At 57.5% G+C, this 20,510-nt stretch overlaps 2 protein-coding genes across 3 annotated transcripts; one reads left to right on the top strand and one right to left on the bottom strand.

Annotated features, from left to right (window-relative positions):
- Positions 1 to 307: 307 nt before the first annotated feature.
- Positions 308 to 1,336, bottom strand: LOC137451745 (DNA-directed RNA polymerase subunit beta''-like). Its single transcript, XM_068159450.1, has one exon. It carries the CDS (start codon positions 1,334 to 1,336, stop codon positions 308 to 310), a length of 1,029 nt encoding a protein of 342 aa, XP_068015551.1.
- An 8,124-nt stretch (positions 1,337 to 9,460) lies between these two features.
- On the top strand, positions 9,461 to 18,937 carry LOC137451723 (uncharacterized). 2 transcript variants are annotated; one of them, XM_068159423.1, is made up of 5 exons: positions 9,461 to 9,636; positions 11,303 to 12,027; positions 14,556 to 14,690; positions 15,337 to 15,399; positions 16,529 to 16,612. In XM_068159423.1, the coding sequence occupies exons 1-4, from the start codon at positions 9,629 to 9,631 to the stop codon at positions 15,384 to 15,386; spliced, it is 918 nt and encodes a 305-aa protein (XP_068015524.1). In that variant the 5' UTR covers positions 9,461 to 9,628; the 3' UTR covers positions 15,387 to 15,399; positions 16,529 to 16,612. The 2 variants fall into 2 exon arrangements, with proteins under 2 accessions (XP_068015524.1, XP_068015525.1); XM_068159424.1 differs by lacking the exon at positions 9,461 to 9,636 and adding an exon at positions 18,442 to 18,937 and having other exon boundaries at positions 11,930 to 12,027; positions 16,529 to 16,786.
- The last annotated feature ends 1,573 nt before the right edge of the window (positions 18,938 to 20,510 follow it).

Raw genomic sequence — 20,510 nt, 5'->3', positions numbered from 1 at the left:
CAGTTCCCTGTCTCTCTTGAACTGGGGAACCCAAAACTGGACCCAGGGCTCCAGATAAGGTCTCAGCTGGGCAGAGCAGAGGGAGAGGAGAACCTCCCTGGCCCTGCTGGCCACCCATGTGCCCCTTGCCCTTTAGCTGTTGATCAGTTTGAAAAGATCCCCTGGGGCATCTGCCTGTTCCTGTTGCAGCATCACACCTGGCCAGGTGTCCAGGGTTCCTTGCTCCTTGCTTTGATCCTTCAGATTCCCAAAGCAAAGCCTTGGGCACCAAATCTCAAGAATCAATAACTGAACTAACTGCTGCAGATCAACTGCTGAAGAGGTTGGACATGATGAAGAGGTTGGACTTGATGAAGAGGTTGGACATGAAGAGGTTGGACTTGATGAAGAGGTTGGACATGATGAAGAGGTTGGACATGTTGAAGAGGTTGGACATGATGTAGAGGTTGGACATGATGAAGAGCTTGGACTTGAAGAGGTTGGACATGTTGAAGAGGTTGGACTTGATAAAGAGGTTGGACATGATGAAGAGGTTGGACATGATGAAGAGCTTGGACTTGAAGGGGTTGGACATGATGAAGAGGTTGGACATGATGTAGAGGTTGGACATGATGTAGAGGTTGGACATGATGTAGAGGTTGGACATGATGTAGAGGTTGGACTTGATGTAGAGGTTGGACATGAAGAGTTTGGACATGATGAAGAGGTTGGACTTGAAGAGGTTGGACATGATGAAGAGGTTGGACATGATGAAGAAGTTGGACTTGAAGAGGTTGGACATGATGAAGAGGTTGGACATGATGAAGAGCTTAGTCTTGATGAAGAGTTTGGACATGATGAAGAGGTTGGACTTGATGAAGAAGTTGGACTTGAAGAGGTTGGACATGATGAAGAGGTTGGACATGATGAAGAGGTTGGACTTGAAGAGGTTGGACATGATGAAGAGGTTGGACATGATGAAGAGGTTGGACTTGATGAAGAGCTTGGACTTGAAGAGTTTGGACATGATGAAGAGGTTGGACATGATGAAGAGTTTGGACATGATGAAGAGGTTGGACATGATGAAGAAGTTGGACTTGATGAAGAGTTTGGACATGATGAAGAGGTTGGACATGATGAAGAAGTTGGACTTGATGAAGAGGTTGGACATGATGAGGTTGGACTTGAAGAGTTTGGACATGTTGAAGAGGTTGGACATGATGAAGAGCTTAGTCTTGATGAAGAGTTTGGACATGATGAAGAGGTTGGACTTGATGAAGAGCTTAATCTTGATGAAGAGTTTGGACATGATGAAGAGGTTGGACTTGAAGAGGTTGGACTTGAAGAATCTGCACATGATGAAGAGCTTGGCCTTGATCTTAAAAGTCTTTTCCAGCCTGAGGTCCTCCGACTCCTCCTGAGTCCTTGTTGGATCCCTTCACTGTCTGCAGGCTGTTCCCTTGGCTGGTTCACTCTTGCTCCCTCCGTCTCTCCTGGCTTCTGCTGGCTGTGGCAGATCCAGGTGAGAGTTCAGAGCTGGTGACCTGAGGCCTCAGCAAATGCAGCTCCTCCTGCTGAGCAAAGCCAAACAATGCTCAGCAAACGCCCTGGGAATCACCCAGCAGCAGCCCTGCCACTCATTAAGTCTATTTAAAACTGACTTATTTCCCCTGGACAGTTCCAATCTCACACCTTTATCTCCTGGGAGCTCTTATCATGCCTCATGGCTGATAGGGAAAGGTGAGCTCCTTCCAACCTTGCTTTTGCCCCACTGCAAAGCCAGCAGCTGCCTCATGTCCTGGCTCTGGACCACTTCCCACACCCAAACTGCTGTCTCACAGCTGCATCAGCAGAACTTTAGGGACAGCAGTGCTGGGGCTGGAAGCTCACAGGATCCCAGGGTGTTAAGGGTTGGAAGGGACTGCTGATGATCATCCAGTCCAAACCCCCTACCAAAGCAGGGCATAGAATCCAGCACAGGTCACACAGAACACATCCAGACAGGGCTGGAAAGGCTCCAGAGCAGGAGACTCCACAACCTCTCTGGGCAGCCTGCTCCAGGGCTCTGGGAGCCTCACAGTGCAGAAGTTCCTCCTCATGTTGAGCTGGAACCTCTTGTGCTGGAGCTGATATCCTCTGCCCTTTGTCCTATCCCAGGGTGCAGCTGAGCAGAGCCTGGCCCTGTCCCCTCCCTCCTCACCCCCAGCCCTCAGATCATGATAGACATTGATCAGATCCCTTCCAGTCTTCTCTCCACACTAACCACCCCCAGGGCTCTCAGCCTCTCCTCCTCAGGCAGTGCTCTAGTCCCTTCAGCATCCTTGTAGCCCTCCCTTGGACTCTGTCCAGCAGATCCCTGTCTCTCCTGAGCTGGGGAGCCCAGAACTGGATGCAATATTCCAGGTGAGGTCTCACAGGGGCAGAGCAGAGAGGGAGGAGGAGAACCTCCCTGGATCTGCTGGCCACCCTCTGAATGCAGCCTCTTACTCCCCTGCAGACTAAAAAGCTGTCAGCCTCATGAAGAGCCTTGGCAAGAGTTAGTGGTTGAGGTTTCCACCACTGGCTGTTGCCAACCTGAAGCTGCAGTTCCTGGTTTTGCTCCTCCAAACCTGCTCTGCCCTCACTAACTGCAGGCTGGAGATGCTGGTGGGCAGCAGCCAGCAAGGGGAGGTGGTGGAACAGGTGGGGAGCTGGCTGGCAAAGCAGAGGACAGCCCTGGAAACACTGCCTGAGAAGTTTCCCTTCCAGCAAAGTCCCCAAAATGCAAGGGCTTGGCAAGAGATGGAGAAAGGAAAGCAGAAGCTCTAAGGAGATAAAGCAGCAGAGCAGCACAGCCTTTGGGAGGTCCTAGTTGGGAAGGGAAGGCCAAAAGCTCTGCTGGGAGACAGTGCTAGAGCCAAGCTGCAGCCTGGAGCTGCACCATACCAGGGAGGTGCAGGATCAGACTGGCTGTGAGGAAGAAGTTGTTGCCCAGGAGGGTGGTGAGAGCCTGGCCCAGGCTGCCCAGGGAGGTGGTGGAAGCCTCCTGCCTGGAGGTGTTTGCAGCCATGCTGGAGGTGGCTGTGAGCAAGCTGCTGTGGTGTGAGGTGTCCCTGGGCATGGCAGGGGCTTGGAGCTGGCTGAGCCTTGAGCTCCCTTCCAGCCCTGACAGCTCTGTGATTCTATGAAGCAGCCAGACCTCAGCCTCCCTTCCATAAAGAGTGCATTTTGTCCTGGGGGAGAGCAAAGCCACATCTTGGTGTGCAATGCAGCAGAGAGGCAGTGTAAGTGCTGCTCAGCCCTCAGGGACACCTTTGGTGGCAAAGCAGACAGCCCTGGGCAGCCTGTGCCAGGCTCTCACCACCCTCCTGGCGAAGAACTTCTTCCTCACAGCCAATCTCAATCTCCCCACTTGTAGCTTTGCTCCATCCCCCCCAGTCCTATCCCTCCCTGACAGCCTCCAAAGTCCCTCCCCAGCTTTCCTGCAGCCCCCTGCAGATCCTGGAAGGCCACAATGAGGTCTCCTGGGAGCCTTCTCCTCTCCAGCCTGCACAACCCCAACTCTCTCAGGCTGTCTGCAGAGCAGAGCAGCTCCAGCCCTCTGCTCCTTGTGGCCCTTCTCTGGACACCTTCCAGCACAACATCCAATCTCAATCTCCCCATTTCTACTTTTATTCCACTCTCCCCAGTCCTATCCCTCCCTGACACCCTCAGAAGTCCCTCCCCAGCTTTGCTGTAGCCTGCCGCAGAAACCGAAAGGCCACAAGAAGGTCTCCTCGGAGGCTGAAAAATCAAAGGGCAGCTTTGCAAGGATGAACTGAAAGTGCTGAGCTCCCTGCGTGCTGCCAGGACGGCCTCGTGCCTCCTGTCCCTCTGGTAAACAGAGGTGTTCCAGGAACAGGGCCACAGCCCCTTGGGCAAACAGCCCAGGGACCGCTGCTCGCCCTGGGCGTGTGGGGACCTGCTGCCCAGGGGCCTTTCCCGTGGCTGCAGTCCAGGGGTGGGAGCTTGCAGGTGGATCCCAGCAGGGGAAAGACAGTTTGTGTTTGGGGCTGGTGCTCAGCACCCTCTTGGCTCAGAGAATAGAATTGGAGTGGAATGGAACAGAGTGGAGTGGAATGGAATGGAGTGGAATGGAATCGAATTGAATAGAGTAGAATAGAATTAATGAGGTGGAAAAGACCTTGGAGATCATCAAGTCCAAGCTGTCACCCAGCACCTCCTGACAACCAAACCCTGGCTCCAAGAGCCTCATCCAGTCCCCTCCTAAACACCTCCAGGGACGCCACCACCTCCCTGGGCAGCACATCCCCAGGGCCAGTCTCTCTTGCTGGGAAGAATTTCTTCCTCCCCTCCAGCCTGAACCTCCCCTGGCACAGCTTGAGACTGTGTCCTCTTGTTCTGGTGCTGCTTGCCTGGGAGAAGAGCCCAACCCCCACCTGGCTCCAACCTCCCTTCAGGGAGTTGCAGAGAGCAAGAAGGTCTCCCCTGAGCCTCCTCTTCTCCAGGCTAAGCAACCCCAGCTCCCTCAGCCTCTCTCCCAGGGCTGTGCTCCAGACCCCTCCCCAGCTTTGTTGCCCTTCTCTGGACTTGTTCAAGTCTCTCAATGTCCTTCTTAAACTGAGGAGCCAGAACTGGACACCTTGCTGCACAGGAGGCTTGTTCTGCTGTCCAGCCTCAGGCTGCCTATTTTGCTCTCAAGAAACCTGGGGAATTGGACCCCTGCCTCCTCCTGAACCTCTCCACAGCCTTCAGCTCCATGCAGGCAACATCTCCCCCTTGGTTTTCTCCAGCTTCTGGAGCAAGTTCCTGTAAATGAGGCAATGAGTCAGTTACCCTCTGCTGTGTCTCTGTGCTCTCAGTTCTGCTTTCCTCTCCAGTGTTGCTGTCCTGAAGAGATCAACCTCAGGGCTATGTGCTCCCCCTCCCCAGCCAGCTTCCTCATTCTCTCCCAGTAGTGAGGACAAAAGTGGGCAAGCCTGAGCCCAGCTCTCTTCCCTCACCTCTGGTCAGAGGATTTTGGTATGTCTCAGGTCTCATATTTTTTCTTACACCTCTCTCCCAGTAGGTTTGAGCATGTCCCAGAGGCCAGAAGGGATTGGAACTTGGAGAAAGGATCCAGAATCACCCAATCTAGGTCAAGATATTTTCCTGGAGTCAGTTTGGGCATCTCACCCTCAGGCATGCACAGAAATGCTGCTCCCTGGAGGTGTTCAAGGCCAGGCTGGATGAGGCCTTGAGCAACCTGGGCTGGTGGGAGGTGTCCCTGCCCATGGCAGTGGGGTTGGAACTGGATGAGCTTTAAGGTCCCTTCCAACCCAACCCATTCCATGAATCAATGAAAGCCCTTCAAGAGGCCAGGAGTCAATGCTGGGTCCCAGTTTAATCAAGAGAAGTCCTCTACAAGCAGGGCTGGGGTGTGGACTCCGCTTTGTAAGCTCTCCAGTAACAAGATCTCCAAACTGGAGGTGTGCCCCAGCTCCAGAGGGGTTGTGCTGTCTCACACCAACCCCAGGCAGTACCACAGGCTGGGGGCAGAGTGGCTGAGAGCAGCCAGGCAGAGAGGGAGCTGGGGAGAGTGGTGGAGAGCAGCTGAACAGGAGCCAGAAGTGGCCAAGGTGGCCAAGAAGGCCAAGGGCAGCCTGGCCTGCAGCAGGAAGAGTGTGGCCAGCAGGAGCAGGGAGCTCATCCTGCCCTGTGCTCAGCACTGCTGAGGCCACACCTGGAGTCCTGTGGCCAGTTCTGGGCTCCCCAGGTCAGGAAAGAGGTTGAGCTGCTGGAAGGTGTCCAGAGAAGGGCAAGAAAGCTGGGGAGGGGTCTGGGGCACAGCCCTGGGAGGAGAGGCTGAGGGAGCTGGGGTTGCTTAGCCTGCAGAAGAGGAGGCTCAGGGGAGACCTTCTTGCTCTCTGCAACTCCCTGCAGGGAGGTTGGAGCCAGGTGGGGGTTGGGCTCTTCTGCCAGGCAAGCAGCACCAGAACAAGAGGACACAGTCTCAAGCTGTGCCAGGGGAGGTTCAGGGTGGGGGTGAGGAAGAAATTCTTCCCAGCCAGAGAGATTGTCCCTGGGGATGTGCTGCCCAGGGAGGTGGTGGAGTCCCCATCCCTGGAGGTGTTTAGGTGGAGCCTGGCTGAGACCCTTGGTGCCATGGTTGAGTTGATCAGATGGTGCTGGGGGAGAGGTTGGACTCAATGACCTCTGAGGTCTTTTCCAGCCTGGTCAATTCTGTATTCTGTGTTTTCTGGCTGCTGCAGAAGAAAGAAACAAACAAACAACATCGATTGTGAAACTCCTTCTCCCCCACTCCCATCGACCTGCTGAGGAGCAGCCCTGGTCACATGCAGGCTGGCATCAGGCAACTCCTTAGGGGTGGGTTAATTATTTATCATGAGCAGCTAGAGACACTGCAAAACAGAGGCAGGTAACCCCTGATCAATACCAGCCTCTGATTCATCAGCCTGGGCTCAGGGGAAACGGAGGGAAAGGGCCTGGATGTCTCCCACTCGTTGGCAATCATCCCACAGAAAGCTTGTAGAAACAGAAAGCAAACACATCCTGGAGGGTTTCCACTGCACCCTGAGCTCATCACCAGGAGAAGCCTTTTTGTGTCTAGGAGGGATCTGGGGGGGACCACAACATCCCAGCTGAAACCTGAGGGCAGAAATCCTGGAGGGTTGCCATTGCACCCTGAACTCATCACCAGGAGAAGCCTTTTTGTGTCTAGGAGGGATCTGGGGGGACCACAACAACCCAGCTGAAACCTGAGGGCAGAAATCCTGGAGGGTTGCCATTGCACCCTGAACTCATCACCAGGAGAAGCCTTTTTGTGTCTAGGAGGGATCTGGGGGGACCACAACAACCCAGCTGAAACCTGAGGGGTGCAAATCCTGCCTGTTTCCATTGCACCCTGAGCTCATCACCAGGAGAAGCCTTTTCTATCTTGGAGGGATCTGGGGGGGACCACATCATCCCAGCTGAAACCTGAACTCCTCATCAGGAGAAGTCTCTTTTATCTAGGAGGGATCTCGGGGGACCACAATATCCCAGCTGAAACCTGAGGGCAGAAATCCTGGAGGGTTTCCATTGCACCCTGAGCTCATCACCAGGGGAAGACTTTTCTATCTAGGAGGGATCTGGGGGGGACCACATCATCCCAGCTGAAAGCTGAACTCATCACCAGGAGAAGCCTTTACTATCTAGGAGGGATCTGGGGGGGTCCACAACATCCCAGCTGAAACCTGAGGGCTGGAAATCCTGGAGAGTTCCCATTGCACCCTGAGCTCATCACCAGGAGAAGCCTTTTCTATCTAGGAGGGATCTGGGGGGACCACATCATCCCAGCTGAAAGCTGAACTCATCATCAGGGGAAGCCTTTTTCTATCTAGGAGAGATCTGGGGGGGACCACATCATCCCAGCTGAAAGCTGAACTCATCACCTGGAGAAGCCTTTTCTATCTAGGAGGGATCTGGGGGGTCCACAACATTCTGGCTGAAACCTGAGGGGTGCAAATCCTGCCTGTTTCCATTGCACCCTGAACTCATCACCAGGAGAAGCCTCTTTTATCTAGGAGGGATCTGGGGGGGGGACTACAACACCCCAGCTGAAACCTGAGGGCTGGAAATCCTGGAGGGTTTCCATTGCACCCTGAGCTCATCACCAGGAGAAGCCTTTTCTACCTAGGAGGGTTCTGGGGGGGAACATATCATCCCAACTGGAACCTGAACTCATCACCAGGGGAAGCCTTTTCTATCTAGGAGGGATCTGGGAGGGACCAAAACATCCCAGCTGAAACCTGAGGGGTGCAAATCCTGGAGGGTTTCCATTGCACCCTGAACTCATCACCAAAAGTCTTTTCTCTCTAGGAGGGATCTGGGGGGGAACATATCATCCCAACTGGAACCTGAACTCATCACCAGGGGAAGCCTTTTTCTATCTAGGAGGGATCTGGGGGGGACCACACAAGCCAGCTGAAACCTGAGGGGTGGAAACCCTGCTTGGGTGGGTGGTGGTGGTGGTGGTGTTTTCAAACCCCTAAGTGCTGGCAGCCCCCTGAGCAATGCGTCCAAGGCCAGCCCGGTCCTGCGAGGTGCAGTGCGAGATGTTGCCATCAGATGGCAAAGCAGCGATGAGGATGGCGACCAGCAGCCTGCTGGGGAGGGCAGCAGGCACCGGGTGGGAGAGGCAAGGGAGGGCTGGGGGCAGGACGGAGCTTTGCTGGCAGCAGATTCATTTGAGGTCTCGGCCTGACCTCAGGGGAAGGCTTCGCAGGAAGCTCCTCAGGGGAAGCTGAGGAGTGAGGTGAGGCAAAAGGGACACTGAGGTGGAATGGTTGGAGGTTTATTAATGACACCTCTGTGCAGGTAAAGTCTGGAGCTAGACTGTGTGGTTCTGGATCCTTTATCAGATCACAGAGTGGCTCTAGAAGCAGGAGAGGTGATTGCCTAGCACCTGCCAGAGAGACAGGGAAATGAGGTGAGACAGAGCAGCCAGGCAGAAAGGGACCTGGGGATACTGGTGGACAGCAGCTGAACAGGAGCCAGCAGTGTGCCCAGGGGGCCAAGAAGGCCAAGGGCAGCCTGGCCTGCAGCAGGAAGAGTGTGGCCAGCAGGAGCAGGGAGCTCATCCTGCCCTGTGCTCAGCACTGCTGAGGCCACACCTGGAGTCCTGTGGCCAGCTCTGGGCTCCTCAGGTCAGGAAAGAGGTTGAGCTGCTGGAAGGTGTCCAGAGAAGGGCAAGAAAGCTGGGGAGGGGTCTGGGGCACAGCCCTGGGAGGAGAGGCTGAGGGAGCTGGGGTTGCTTAGCCTGCAGAAGAGGAGGCTCAGGGGAGACCTTCTTGCTCTCTGCAACTCCCTGCAGGGAGGTTGGAGCCAGGTGGGGGTTGGGCTCTTCTCCCAGGCAAGCAGCAGCAGAACAAGAGGACACAGTCTCAAGCTGTGCCAGGGGAGGTTCAGGCTGGATGTTAGGAAGAAGTTCCCATTTCATGCTGGCCCCATTTCATGCTTCAGGGCTGTCTGGAGGACCCCAGGCTGGGTTTCAGTGATGCTGCAGCCCAGCCACGCTCGGTGTTAAGCCACAACCTGCCAGCACCACCACGCCTCAGTGTCTGTGATCACCCCACAGCCCCCAGCATCCACCTTCCTGGGAGCTCCTGAGATGTGAGGAGGAGGAGGGGGTAGTGGTTGGCAATCTGCTGGCTGCCCTTCACCTGAGGGAGTTTTGCCTTCTCCTCAGAAGGACAACCCAGAGAAGCCCAGAGCTGGCTCCGCACCCCGGACAAGCGCCAGCAGAGCCTCCCCGGCTCATGACCAGCTGCCTGGGGTGGCTGGTGTGAAGGCCAGAAGGTTACAGTAGGTGACAGGGGAATTTTTTTTCCTTCTCTTCTTTCCCCCCTCCCTGCTGTTTTGCTGCTGTTGGTCATGAGGAAGTTGTTTTCTCCTGCAGTGAAACTCCCGCCCCTTGTTTTCCGGCAGCGCGGGGCGGCGAGGAGCGGAGAGCCCAGGCGGAAGCTCTCCTACCTGAGTGGCTGCTAAAAATAGGACTTTACTCAGCCAGCAGCCAGCCACCAGGGTGTATAAAAGCAAGGGGGCACCTCCCCAGAGAGGTGGACAACCCTTTTAGTGCTGCTGGCTGAGGAGCTGGGCTTGACCTGGGGCCGGGAGGGCAGAAGCTCTGATGGAAAGGTAAAGAGCGCAGGAGCCGATGAAGGAGGAGGTGGCCCAGGGGCTGCAAGGCATGGAAGGAGGATGGGGATGGCTGCTTGGCTGTGTTGGGGGACATGGAGGACACAGAGGACCTAGGACATGCTCTGTTGTGGTTAACTTGATGATGAGGAGGAGTGGTTGGGTGGTTGAGTGGCTTTGTGTTGGCTCAGGCGAAGGCAGCTTGAGTTCTTGACCCCCCCAAAAAAGGGCCAGGCTGGGGTGGGAGTGATCCTGATGGTCACAGAGTCATAGAGCCACAGGATCCAAGAGAGCTGGGGAGGGACTTTGAGGGTGTCAGGGAGTGATAGGACTGGGGGGGATGGAGCAGAACTAGAAGTGGGGAGATGGAGATTGGATGTTGTGTGGAAGGTGTCCAGAGAAGGGCCACGAGGAGGAGCAGAGGGCTGGAGCTGCTCTGCTCTGCAGACAGCCTGAGAGAGTTGGGGTTGTGCAGGATGGAGAAGAGAATGCTCCAAGGAGACCTCCTTGTGGCCTTCCAGGAGCTGCAGGGGGCTGCAGGAAAGCTGGGGAGGGACTTTGGAGGATGTGAGGGAGGGATAGGGCTGGGGGGGATGGAGCAGAACTAGAAGTGGGGAGATTGAGATTGGCTGTGAGGAAGAAGTTGTTGGGCAGGAGGGTGGTGAGAGCCTGGCCCAGGCTGCCCAGGGAGGTGGTGGAAGCCTCCTGCCTGGAGGTGTTTGCAGCCAGGCTGGAGGTGGCTGTGAGCAAGCTGCTGTGGTGTGAGGTGTCCCTGGGCATGGCAGGGGCTTGGAGCTGGCTGAGCCTTGAGCTCACTTCCAAGGCTAACAATTCTAAGATTCTAATACATCTCTTTGGAAGGGACCCTTGAAGGTTATCCTTCAGGCACCTCTGCTCCAAGCTTCCTCAACCTGTCCTCACAGGGGGATGGGGAGAGGCCTCAAGCACAAGTCCTAAGAGGAGAGGCTGAGGGAGCTGGGGTTGCTTAGCCTGGAGGAGGCTCAGGGGAGACCTTCTTGCTCTCTGCAACTCCCTGAAGGGAGGTTGGAGCCAGGTGGGGGTTGGGCTCTTCTCCCAGGCAAGCAGCACCAGAACAAGAGGACACAGTCTCAAGCTGTGCCAGGGGAGGTTTAGGCTGGAGGTGAGGAGAAAGTTCTTCCCAGAGAGAGTTGTTAGCCATTGGAATGTGCTGCCCAGGGAGGTGGTGGAGTCCCCATCCCTGGAGGTGTTCAAAAGGGGCTTGGATGTGACACTTGGTGCCATGGTTGAGTTAGTCAGGAGGTGTTGGGTGACAGCTTGGACTTGCTGATCTTTGAGGTATTTTCCAACCTGTGCTGTAGGAGACCTGGGGATAAGAACTGCCTCCCTCTGAGACGTGCCCAGCTCATTCCCTTCCTCTCCCTCCAGTTTCACTTCCTTGGTGAGTGCTGCCAGTAACTCATCATAAACCCCAACATGTGCAGGCTGAGCAAGGAGCACTCAGATAAGAGCTGTTAAAGGGGTTGTTCATTTACTGGCAGCATGAGCACTGCCTGGACACCCACAGCACCCTTGGGTGTCGAGCTGGAAGCCATTTCCACCGTGCCCAACCTCCTGAGCAGGCAGCAGCCTCGGGAAAGCAAACTGCAGGCTGGCAATGGTTTTGGTTTTGGTTTTTCCCCTGCAGCAATATGCAGGCTGTGGCTGGTGAGAAGCTGCAGTGGGATGTGAAGAGGCAGCCCGCAGGCAAGATTCTCTCCCTGGACAGGCAGGAGGCCAAGAAGGTGCTGGAGATCTATGTCAGCCGCTCGCTGAGCTGCCGTGAGAACGCCCTGACGGCCAAGAAGGAGCTCCAGGAGGGCTCCAGGAGGAGAGGGGAGAAGGCAGATGAGCTGCAGAGGTCCAACAGTGACTTCTGCCAGTATCAGCCCAGTGCCAAACTCAGCCCCGAGGAGGACCGGCAGGAGAGACCCAAAGCGCCGGACGTGGGCAAAGCTTTGGAGGATGAGAGCAAAACTCCCAAGGAGGTCCCCAAGGAGAAGTTGGAGGCCAAAAAGAAAAGCACCAAGAGCTCTTCCCAGGGCAAAGGCCAACGCTCCCTCTTCAAAACTTTCATAAGCTTCCTCTTCAAGAAGAGCCCTGAGGAGCAGAAGGAGAACGCAGGGCAAAAGGCGAAGGAGAAGGATGCCAAAGCTCCTCACAGCTCCAAAGCAGAAGGGGCTAAAAGACCTGGAGTGGACTCAAGCACATCCCCACCACTGGGCAGAGCCCCCAAGAGGAGACCCAGCCTCAAAAAGGTTTTCTCCTTCAAGAAGCATGCAGAGGAGGAACGGGGAGAGGCAGCAGCTGGGGCCAGGGCCAAGCGACCCAGCTGCCTCCCCCTGCGGCACATCCAGACCCCAGCCACGCCAGGTGGGAACCCACCAGCCCCTAACCCTGACCCTAACCCAACCCTACTGCCCACAGCACCTCCCTGAGCTCCCCTGGGGAAAGCTGGAGAGCTCAGTGCTGCTTTCTACCCCACCAGCCCCTAACCCTGACCCTAACCCAACCCTACTGCCCACAGCACCTCCCTGAGCTCCCCTGGGGAAAGCTGGAGAGCTCAGTGCTGCTTTCTACCCCACCAGCCCCTAACCCTGACCCTAACCCAACCCTACTGCCACCAGGACCCCCCCTGACTCCCCTGTGGAAAGCTGGAGAGCTCAGTGCTGCTTTCTACCCCACCAGCCCCTAACCCTGACCCTAACCCAACCCTGCTCCCAACAGCACCTCCCTGAGCTCCTCTGGGGAAAGCTGGAGAGCTCAGTGCTGCTTTCTACCCCACCAGCCCCTAACCCTGACCCTAACCCAACCCTACTGCCACCAGGACCCCCCTGACTCCCCTGTGGAAAGCTGGAGAGCTCAGTGCTGCTTTCTACCCCACCAGCCCCTAACCCTGACCCTAACCCAACCCTACTGCTAGCAGGACCTCCTTGAGCCCCCCTGGGGAAAGCTGGAGAGCTCAGTGCTGCTTTCTACCCCACCAGCCCCTAACCCTGACCCTAACCCAACCCTACTGCCAACAGCACCTCCTTGAGCCCCCCTGGGGAAAGCTGGAGAGCTCAGTGCTGCTTTCTACCCTAAGCATCACCTTCCTGCTCCTCGCTGGGGTTTGGGTTAAGCTTTGAGGGCTGCAGTCTCAGCCTGGTGCCCCAGGGAAGGGTCAGTCTGCCCGTGGCATTGCTGCAGGTGGCCCCAGGCACCGTCCAGACACAGGTTTCCCCACCTCTGGCACACGGGGCACACGGTGGTTTGGTTCCAAGCTGCCTCTGAGAGCCGAGACCAAACCTTAAACCGCTCCGGGGCCAGGCTGCAGCTGCGTTCGCTGCCCTGCGGGGAAGGGTGCGGGCAGCTGGCTGCTGTGGCACGGAGCCCACGGGACACCTTGTCCCTACCCCTGCCCTTCCCTTGGCACAGAGCCAGGGAAGGGATTTCTGTGAAGCTTTGGCAGATCTGGGGCAAGTCCCAGCCCTGCAGCTACGGCTCAGAGCCCGCAGCCCCATCGCTCCCCGGCGCCATGCGCTCACCCTGCCTGGGCACCACCACCGGCTGGGGGCAGGGCCTGCTGCAGCTGCTTTCCCCCTTCAGCCAGTGGCCAACACAGGAATTAATCTGGACTCTGATGATCTTGGAGGACCTTTTATGGCCTGGATGATTCCATGGATCTATCAAATGTTGGAATGAAGGGCAACAAAGCTGGGGAGGGGTCTGGGGCACAGCCCTGGGAGGAGAGGCTGAGGGAGCTGGGGTTGCTTAGCCTGCAGAAGAGGAGGCTCAGGGGAGACCTTCTTGCTCTCTGCAATTCCCTGCAGGGAGGTTGGAGCCAGGTGGGGGTTGGGCTCTTCTCCCAGGCACTCAGCAGCAGAACAAGAGGACACAGTCTCAAGCTGTGCTAGGGGAGGTTTAGGCTGGAGGTGAGGAAGAAACTCTTCCCAGCCAGAGAGATTGGCTCTGGGGATGTGCTGCCCAGGGAGGTGGTGGAGTCCCCATCCCTGGAGGTGTTCAGGTGGAGCCTGGATGAGACCCTTGGTGCCATGGCTTAGTTGATCAGATGGTGCTGGGGGAGAGGTTGGACTGGATGATCTTGAAGGTCTTTTCCAACCTGGTTAATGCTATTCACTTCACTTCACTCTATTCTTTCTATTCTATTCCCTCTCCTCTCCTCTCCTCTCCTCTCCTCTCCTCTCCTCTCCTCTCCTCTCCTCTCCTCTCCTCTCCTCTCCTCTCCTCTCCTCTCCTCTCCTCTCCTCTCCTCTCCTCTCCTCTCCTCTCCTCTCCTCTCCTCTCCTCTCCTCTCCTCTCCTCTCCTCTCCTCTCCTCTCCTCTCCTCTCCTCTCCTCTCCTCTCCTCTCCTCTCCTCTCCTCTCCTCTCCTCTCCTCTCCTCTCCTCTCCTCTCCTCTCCTCTCCTCTCCTCTCCTCTCCTCTCCTCTCCTCTCCTCTCCTCTCCTCTCCTCTCCTCTCCTCTCCTCTCCTCTCCTCTCCTCTCCTCTCCTCTCCTCTCCTCTCCTCTCCTCTCCTCTCCTCTCCTCTCCTCTCTCCTCTCCTCTCCTCTCCTCTCCTCTCCTCTCCTCTCCTCTCCTCTCCTCTCCTCTCCTCTCTCTCCTCTCCTCTCCTCTCCTCTCCTCTCCTCTCCTCTCCTCTCCTCTCCTCTCCTCTCCTCTCCTCTCCTCTCCTCTCCTCTCCTCTCCTCTCCTCTCCTCTCCTCTCCCAAGGGAGGTGGTGGATTCCCCTACCTGAGACAGGTCCAAGCCCCACCCTGACAGGGTGCTGGGCCAGCTCATTTCAGCTGTATTCTTGGCCTGAAAGGTTGGACTTAGATGGCCCTTGAGGTCCCTTGCCAGCTGGCAGTCTGTGTAGTCTGTGAACCCTGCCTCCTGAAGCTGTGTTCCTCTCCCAGCAGACGTGGAGCCGCCTGACGGTTACTACGCGCGCGTCTCGGAGGAGATTGAGCTGCTCGTGCAGGGCAGGGAGAGCCAAGGGAGCAGAGCAGATCCCCACAGGGCTCCCCCACAGCCAGCCAGCACTGACAACATTGGTGAGTGCTGCCCTTGCCAGTGCTTCCTCTCTGGCATGCATAAAAAGCCATCTGCATGAGCCCCAGAGCCTGCTTGCACCCTGACCCCAGGCTTCAGGTGACCTCAACAAGCACAGGGGAGGCTCTGGGGGGAGGTTTTTGCCATCAGGGCTTGAGTTTGGGACAGAGTAAGTCGAAGGCTGGAGGGTGGTTTTGCTGGCTGAGGATAGGAAGAGCCCTGGAAGAGGCTGGAATGGGGTTTGGAGGGTTGGAGGTGGAGAAGCATGGCTCAGGGAATTTTCTCTGGGGACTAAACAGAGTTATCTCCCAGGCAGCCAGCACCAGAACAAGAGGACACAGTCTCCAGCTGTGCCAGGGGAGGTTCAGGCTGGGTGTTGGGAAGAAGTTCTTCCCAGAGGGAGATGTTTGCCGTTGGGATGTGCTGCCCAGGGAGGTGGTGGAGTCCCCATCCCTGGAGGGCTACAAGAAAAGCCTGGATGAGGCACTTAGTGCCATGGTGTGGCTGATGGGATCGGGCTGGGGGATAGGTTGGACTGGATGATCTTGAAGGTCTCTTCCAACCTGGTTAATTCTATGATTCTCTCTGGGTGTGAGGCTTGGAGTAAGGGCTGGAGCTCGCCTGAGACCTCTCTCTCTCTCTCTGCAGATGAAGCCATCAAGAGAATCGTTACCCCTGCTCCAGAGTGCAGGAGATGAGCTGGACAGGCAGGTGAGAGGACAGCTGTGGTCAGCTGGGTGGGCTTGAGGGGGTCTGGGCCAAGCTCTGTGCTGCTGTGAAACACAGCAACAGCCTCGAGTGCCCTGGGGTGGGAAGCAAGGAAGTGAGGGAAATCAAGGCTCTGTGACAGCACCTCCCAGGTCCCCAGTGGGATGTGGTGGTGGCTGTCTGTCTGTCCTCCCTCAGCCACACTCCTAGCAGGGAGTGAGAGCACCAACACAAGGATGAGGTGGTGGAAGCCTCACCCCTGGAGGTTTCGAAGGCCAGGCTGGAGGTGGCTGTGAGCAACCTGCTGTGGTGTGAGGTGTCCCTGCCCATGGGAACAGGCTGAGCCTTTGAGGGCCCTTCCAACCTTAACAATTCTATGACACAGGGGCATAGAATCATAGAATCAACAGGGTTGGAAAAGACCTCAGAGCAGAACAGACTCTGCTATTTTTCACTCTTTATGTTCCTCAAGGCCTTATTGCTGACACGTTTTGAACTCTCCCTGCAGCTTCCATCCCCTTCCCAGTGCACAGCAGCTGCTGCCTCTCGCTGCCAGCAGCTGCATTCCCTGAGGCTGGGACTGCTGCCAAGGGCTTGGGGGAGCCCTGAGGCATTAATGAGCCTGAGCAGATCTGCCCAGGAGACCTTGGAAACCATCAAGTCCAACCTCTCCCCCAGCACCATCTGATCAACTCAACCATGGCACCAAGGGCCTCAGCCAGGCTCTTCCTGAACACCTCCAGGGATGGGGACTCCACCACCTCCCTGGGCAGCACATTCCCTGGGGCCAGTCTCTCTTGCTGGGAAGAACTTTCTCCTCCCCTCCAGCCTGAAACCTCCCCTGGCACAGCTTGAGACTGTGTCCTCTTGTTCTGCTGCTGCTTGCCTGGGAGAAGAGCCCAACCCCCACCTGGCTCCAACCTCCCTTCAGGGAGTTGCAGAGAGCAAGAAGGTCTCCCCTGAGCCTCCTCTTCTGCAGGCTGAGCAACCCCAGCTCCCTCAGCCTCTCCTCACTATGCTCCAGACCCCTCCCCAGCTTTGTTGCCCTTCTCTGGACACCTTGCAGTGTCTCAATGTCCTTCTTGAATTGAGTCACTGAGTGCCAACAAACCTTCTCTTGCTCCCTGAGCAGCTGCGGGAGGACGCGCGGCTGCGGCTCTTCTTCAAGGACCTCTCCTACAGCTCCTTCAAGGACCTGGCTGACGCCTATGTGCACAGGGAAATGAGAGCCAGCAGGCCTGATGCCGACCTCCAGGAGGTCCAGTTTGCCTTCACAGTGCACCTCACTGCCAAGGTGGCTGGCATCTGCAACCAGGCCGTGAACAGGATCATGGGCTTCGGGACTCGCTACCTGGAGGATTCCTTTCCACCCTACAGCAAAATTCTGCAGGTAGGCAGCAAGGAGCAGGGCTGGGGCTGAGCTTCCAGCAGCAGCAGCAGGGTAGGGCAAGTGGTGTAAGGTTAGAATCAGGGAACCATCAGCTTGCTCTGGTTGGAGGAGACCTTTAAGATCTGGCTGACAGTAGGCTGAACAGGAGCCAGCATACCAGAGAGCTCCCTCGCTGTGATCTTTTTGGGTGAGTGTAGCCCTAGAGGCAGGCTCCCCCAGCTGCTCTGTCTGTTAGGGACCTGGGAAGCTCTGGGTGCCAGTTGTGGCTCTCCAACAGCTGCCTTGTCCCCAGGCTGGGTGTATCCAAGTGCCTGGTTCTACACATTGGCCACAATGACCCCAGGCAGTGCTGCAGGCTGGGGGCAGAGTGGCTGAGAGCAGCCAGGCAGAAAGGGACCTGGGGGTAGTGATTGACAGCAGCTGAACAGGAGGCAGCAGTGTGCCCAGGAGGCCAAGAAGGCCAATGGCAGCCTGGCCTGCAGCAGGAGCAGTGTGGCCAGCAGGAGCAGGGAGCTCATCCTGCCCTGTGCTCAGCACTGCTGAGGCCACACCTGGAGTCCTGTGGCCAGTTCTGGGCTCCTCAGGTCAGGAAAGAGGTTGAGCTGCTGGAAGGTGTCCAGAGAAGGGCAGCAAAGCTGGGGAGGGGTCTGGGGCACAGCCCTGGGAGGAGAGGCTGAGGGAGCTGGGGTTGCTTAGCCTGGAGAAGAGGAGGCTCAGGGGAGACCTTCTTGCTCTCTGCAACTCCCTGCAGGGAGGTTGGAGCCAGGTGGGGGTTGGGCTCTTCTCCCAGGCAAGCAGCACCAGAACAGGGCACTGCTGCGGCTGCCCCACGGCACAGGGCACTGCTGCGGCTGCCCCACGGCACAGGGCACTGCTACAGCTGCCCCATGGCGCAGGGCACTGCTACAGCTGCCCCACGGCGCAGGGCACTGCTGCGGCTGCCCCACGGCACAGGGCACTGCTACAGCTGCCCCATGGCGCAGGGCACTGCTACAGCTGCCCCACGGCACAGGGCACTGCTGCGGCTGCCCCCCGGCACAGGGCACTGCTATAGCTGCCCCAATGCACAGGGCACTGCTGCAGCTGCCCCCCGGCACAGGGCACTGCTACAGCTGCCCCAATGCACAGGGCACTGCTGCAGCTGCCCCCCGGCACAGGGCACTGCTGCAGCTGCCCCCCGGCACAGGGCACTGCTGCAGCTGCCCCCCGGCACAGGGCACTGCTACAGCTGCCCCATGGCGCAGGGCACTGCTACAGCTGCCCCACGGCACAGGGCACTGCTACGGCTGCCCCCCGGCACAGGGCACTGCTACAGCTGCCCCCCGGCACAGGGCACTGCTACAGCTGCCCCATGGCGCAGGGCACTGCTACAGCTGCCCCACGGCACAGGGCACTGCTACGGCTGCCCCCCGGCACAGGGCACTGCTACAGCTGCCCCACGGCACAGGGCACTGCTACAGCTGCCCCCCGGCACAGGGCACTGCTGCAGCTGCCCCATGGCGCAGGGCAGTGCTACAGCTGCCCCACGGCGCAGGGCACCGCTGCGTCTGCAGCTTTCCCCGGGGAGAATTTCCTCCTCAACCCATCCGGAAGGACCAACAGCACCAACTTCAGTTTGGGGATGGACCTCATGGATGTTTTCTTCCCTCTCTCAGCGGAGCAGAGACCAGTCCAGGACAGACAACTTCGAGAGCCCGGACTGACATCGGCAGCTCCGAGGGGCTGGCGGCGCCTGGCAAGCCGAGGCTGCAGATTCGCTGCTGGGGGGAGGGGGGTGATGGACAGCCCCTGTTGGTCCCCTGGATGTGGGGGAGGTTTTCTGAGCTGTGGCTTTAAGAACCTTTGAAGAGAAAACCCCACAGCCGCAGCCCCAGCAGCAGGAAATGCTTCCAGCACTGCCCACTGGCAGGGGGGCACAGGGGGTGGAAATCAAAGAGGGGCCAACCCCCCCCCCCCAAACCCCCCTGCCCCGTTTGCTGCTTCAGCTCCTGCCAAGTGTGGAGTTCAGGGCTGGGCTGTCTTGGGGTATTTATTGAGCTGCTCTTCTAGATGTGTCTGTCAGTGGACAACATCATTTTTGTACCTACTGCTGTCAGTTTGGGGGGAACAGACCCTCCATCCCCCCCAAAATAAACTCAAGCTCCAATTAATTGAACCCCCAACAAGCTGCTCCCTTTGTCTGCTGGGTGGTAGAGGGATCAGGGTTTGCTTGCTGATGGCTGGGGAGGGCTGCTCCTTCCCAGGCAGGTGCCAAGTGGCACAGAGGGAGGCTGGCAGCAGACACACAGCGTGGTGATGGAATCATGGAACTGCCAGAGTTGGAAGGGAGCTCAAGGCTCAGCCAGCTCCAACCCCCTGCCATGGGCAGGGACACCTCACACCACAGCAGCTTGCTCACAGCCACCTCCAGCCTGGCTGCAAACACCTCCAGGCAGGAGGCTTCCACCACCTCCCTGGGCAGCCTGGGCCAGGCTCTCACCACCCTCCTGGCCAACAACTTCTTCCTCACAGCCAATCTCCATCTCCCCACTTCTAGTTCTGCTCCATCCCCCCCAGTCCTATCCCTCCCTGACACCCTCCAAAGTCCCTCCCCAGCTTTCCTGCAGCCCCCTTCAGATCCTGGAAGGCCACAAGGAGGTCTCCTGGGAGCCTTCTCCTCTCCAGCCTGCACAGCCCCAACTCTCTCAGGCTGTCTGCAGAGCAGAGCAGCTCCAGCCCTCTGCTCCTTCTCCTGGCCCTGCTCTGGACACCTTCCAGCACAACATCTGAATCTCCCCACTTCGAGTTTTATTCCATCCCCCCTCCCCCATTCCTATCACTCCCTGACACCCTAAAAACCCTCCCAGCTCTCTTGGATCCTGTGGCTCTATGACTCTGTGACCACCAGGATCACTCCCACCCCAGCCTGGCCCTTTCTGGGGGGGCAAGAACTCAAGCTGCCTTCACCTGAGCCCACACAAAGACACCCCACAATAACTCCTCAGCCACCCTCATGGTGAAGAGCTATTTATAGCCATTGCCTTCCCAGCAGGAGGAGATTTGTTAGCCAAAGCAGCTTGATCTGCCACCAAGAGCTGGCTAAAGCTGCTTCCCTTGGCACAGGAGCTGCTCCTCCTCTTGCTCCAGCGAGGGCCAAGGGGATTTGCAGCTGCTGGGGTCTCACCTACGAGGCCTAAGGAGATGGAAAATGTCAAAGGGATTAAAGCCTAATCTCTGGGAAGGCTCTCAGCTAATCGTTGCCCAGACCCCTAAGCAGTGTGATGGATTAAAGCAGCTTGGGGCTGGGGGGGGATTGGCAGTGCTCAAGGTGGTGGCACCACCAGCAGCAGCAGCAAGAGGAGCAGCAGGAGCAGCTCCCTGGCCGAGGCTGGAGCCGGCCTGGGGTCAAGGAGATAAAATGTTGAGGTTGGCAGTGTGCAAGTGGTGGAATGACCAAGTGAGTTCAAGGTGGTGCTGGTGCTGTGGGGCTGGGGCAGGGACAGGAGGTGACAGCGCCCTGGGGGCCACCAGGGTCTGCCCAGCAGCTCCTCTCCCACATGGAGCTGAACTTTTCAGCTCCTTTCAAACCTGAAGCAGAGCACAGTGGGGAAGTGGAGCCCTTCTAGGAAGGAAGCAGCCCTGCCCCCCTCCCCCAGATCAGCATCCCCCAGAGAAGTCCCTGGGGACACCTTCTTGTGGCCTTGCAGTGCCTGAAGGAGACAAGCAGTCACCACTCTCACTGTGC

Source organism: Melanerpes formicivorus, unplaced genomic scaffold, assembly GCF_026170545.1.
Source record: "Melanerpes formicivorus ecotype bairdi unplaced genomic scaffold, bMelFor1.0.p_v2 SCAF_46, whole genome shotgun sequence".
In the NCBI taxonomy this organism is placed as follows: domain Eukaryota; kingdom Metazoa; phylum Chordata; class Aves; order Piciformes; family Picidae; genus Melanerpes; species Melanerpes formicivorus.
Note: the sequence above shows the minus strand (reverse complement) of the source record. Positions and strands in the feature narration are given on the sequence as shown.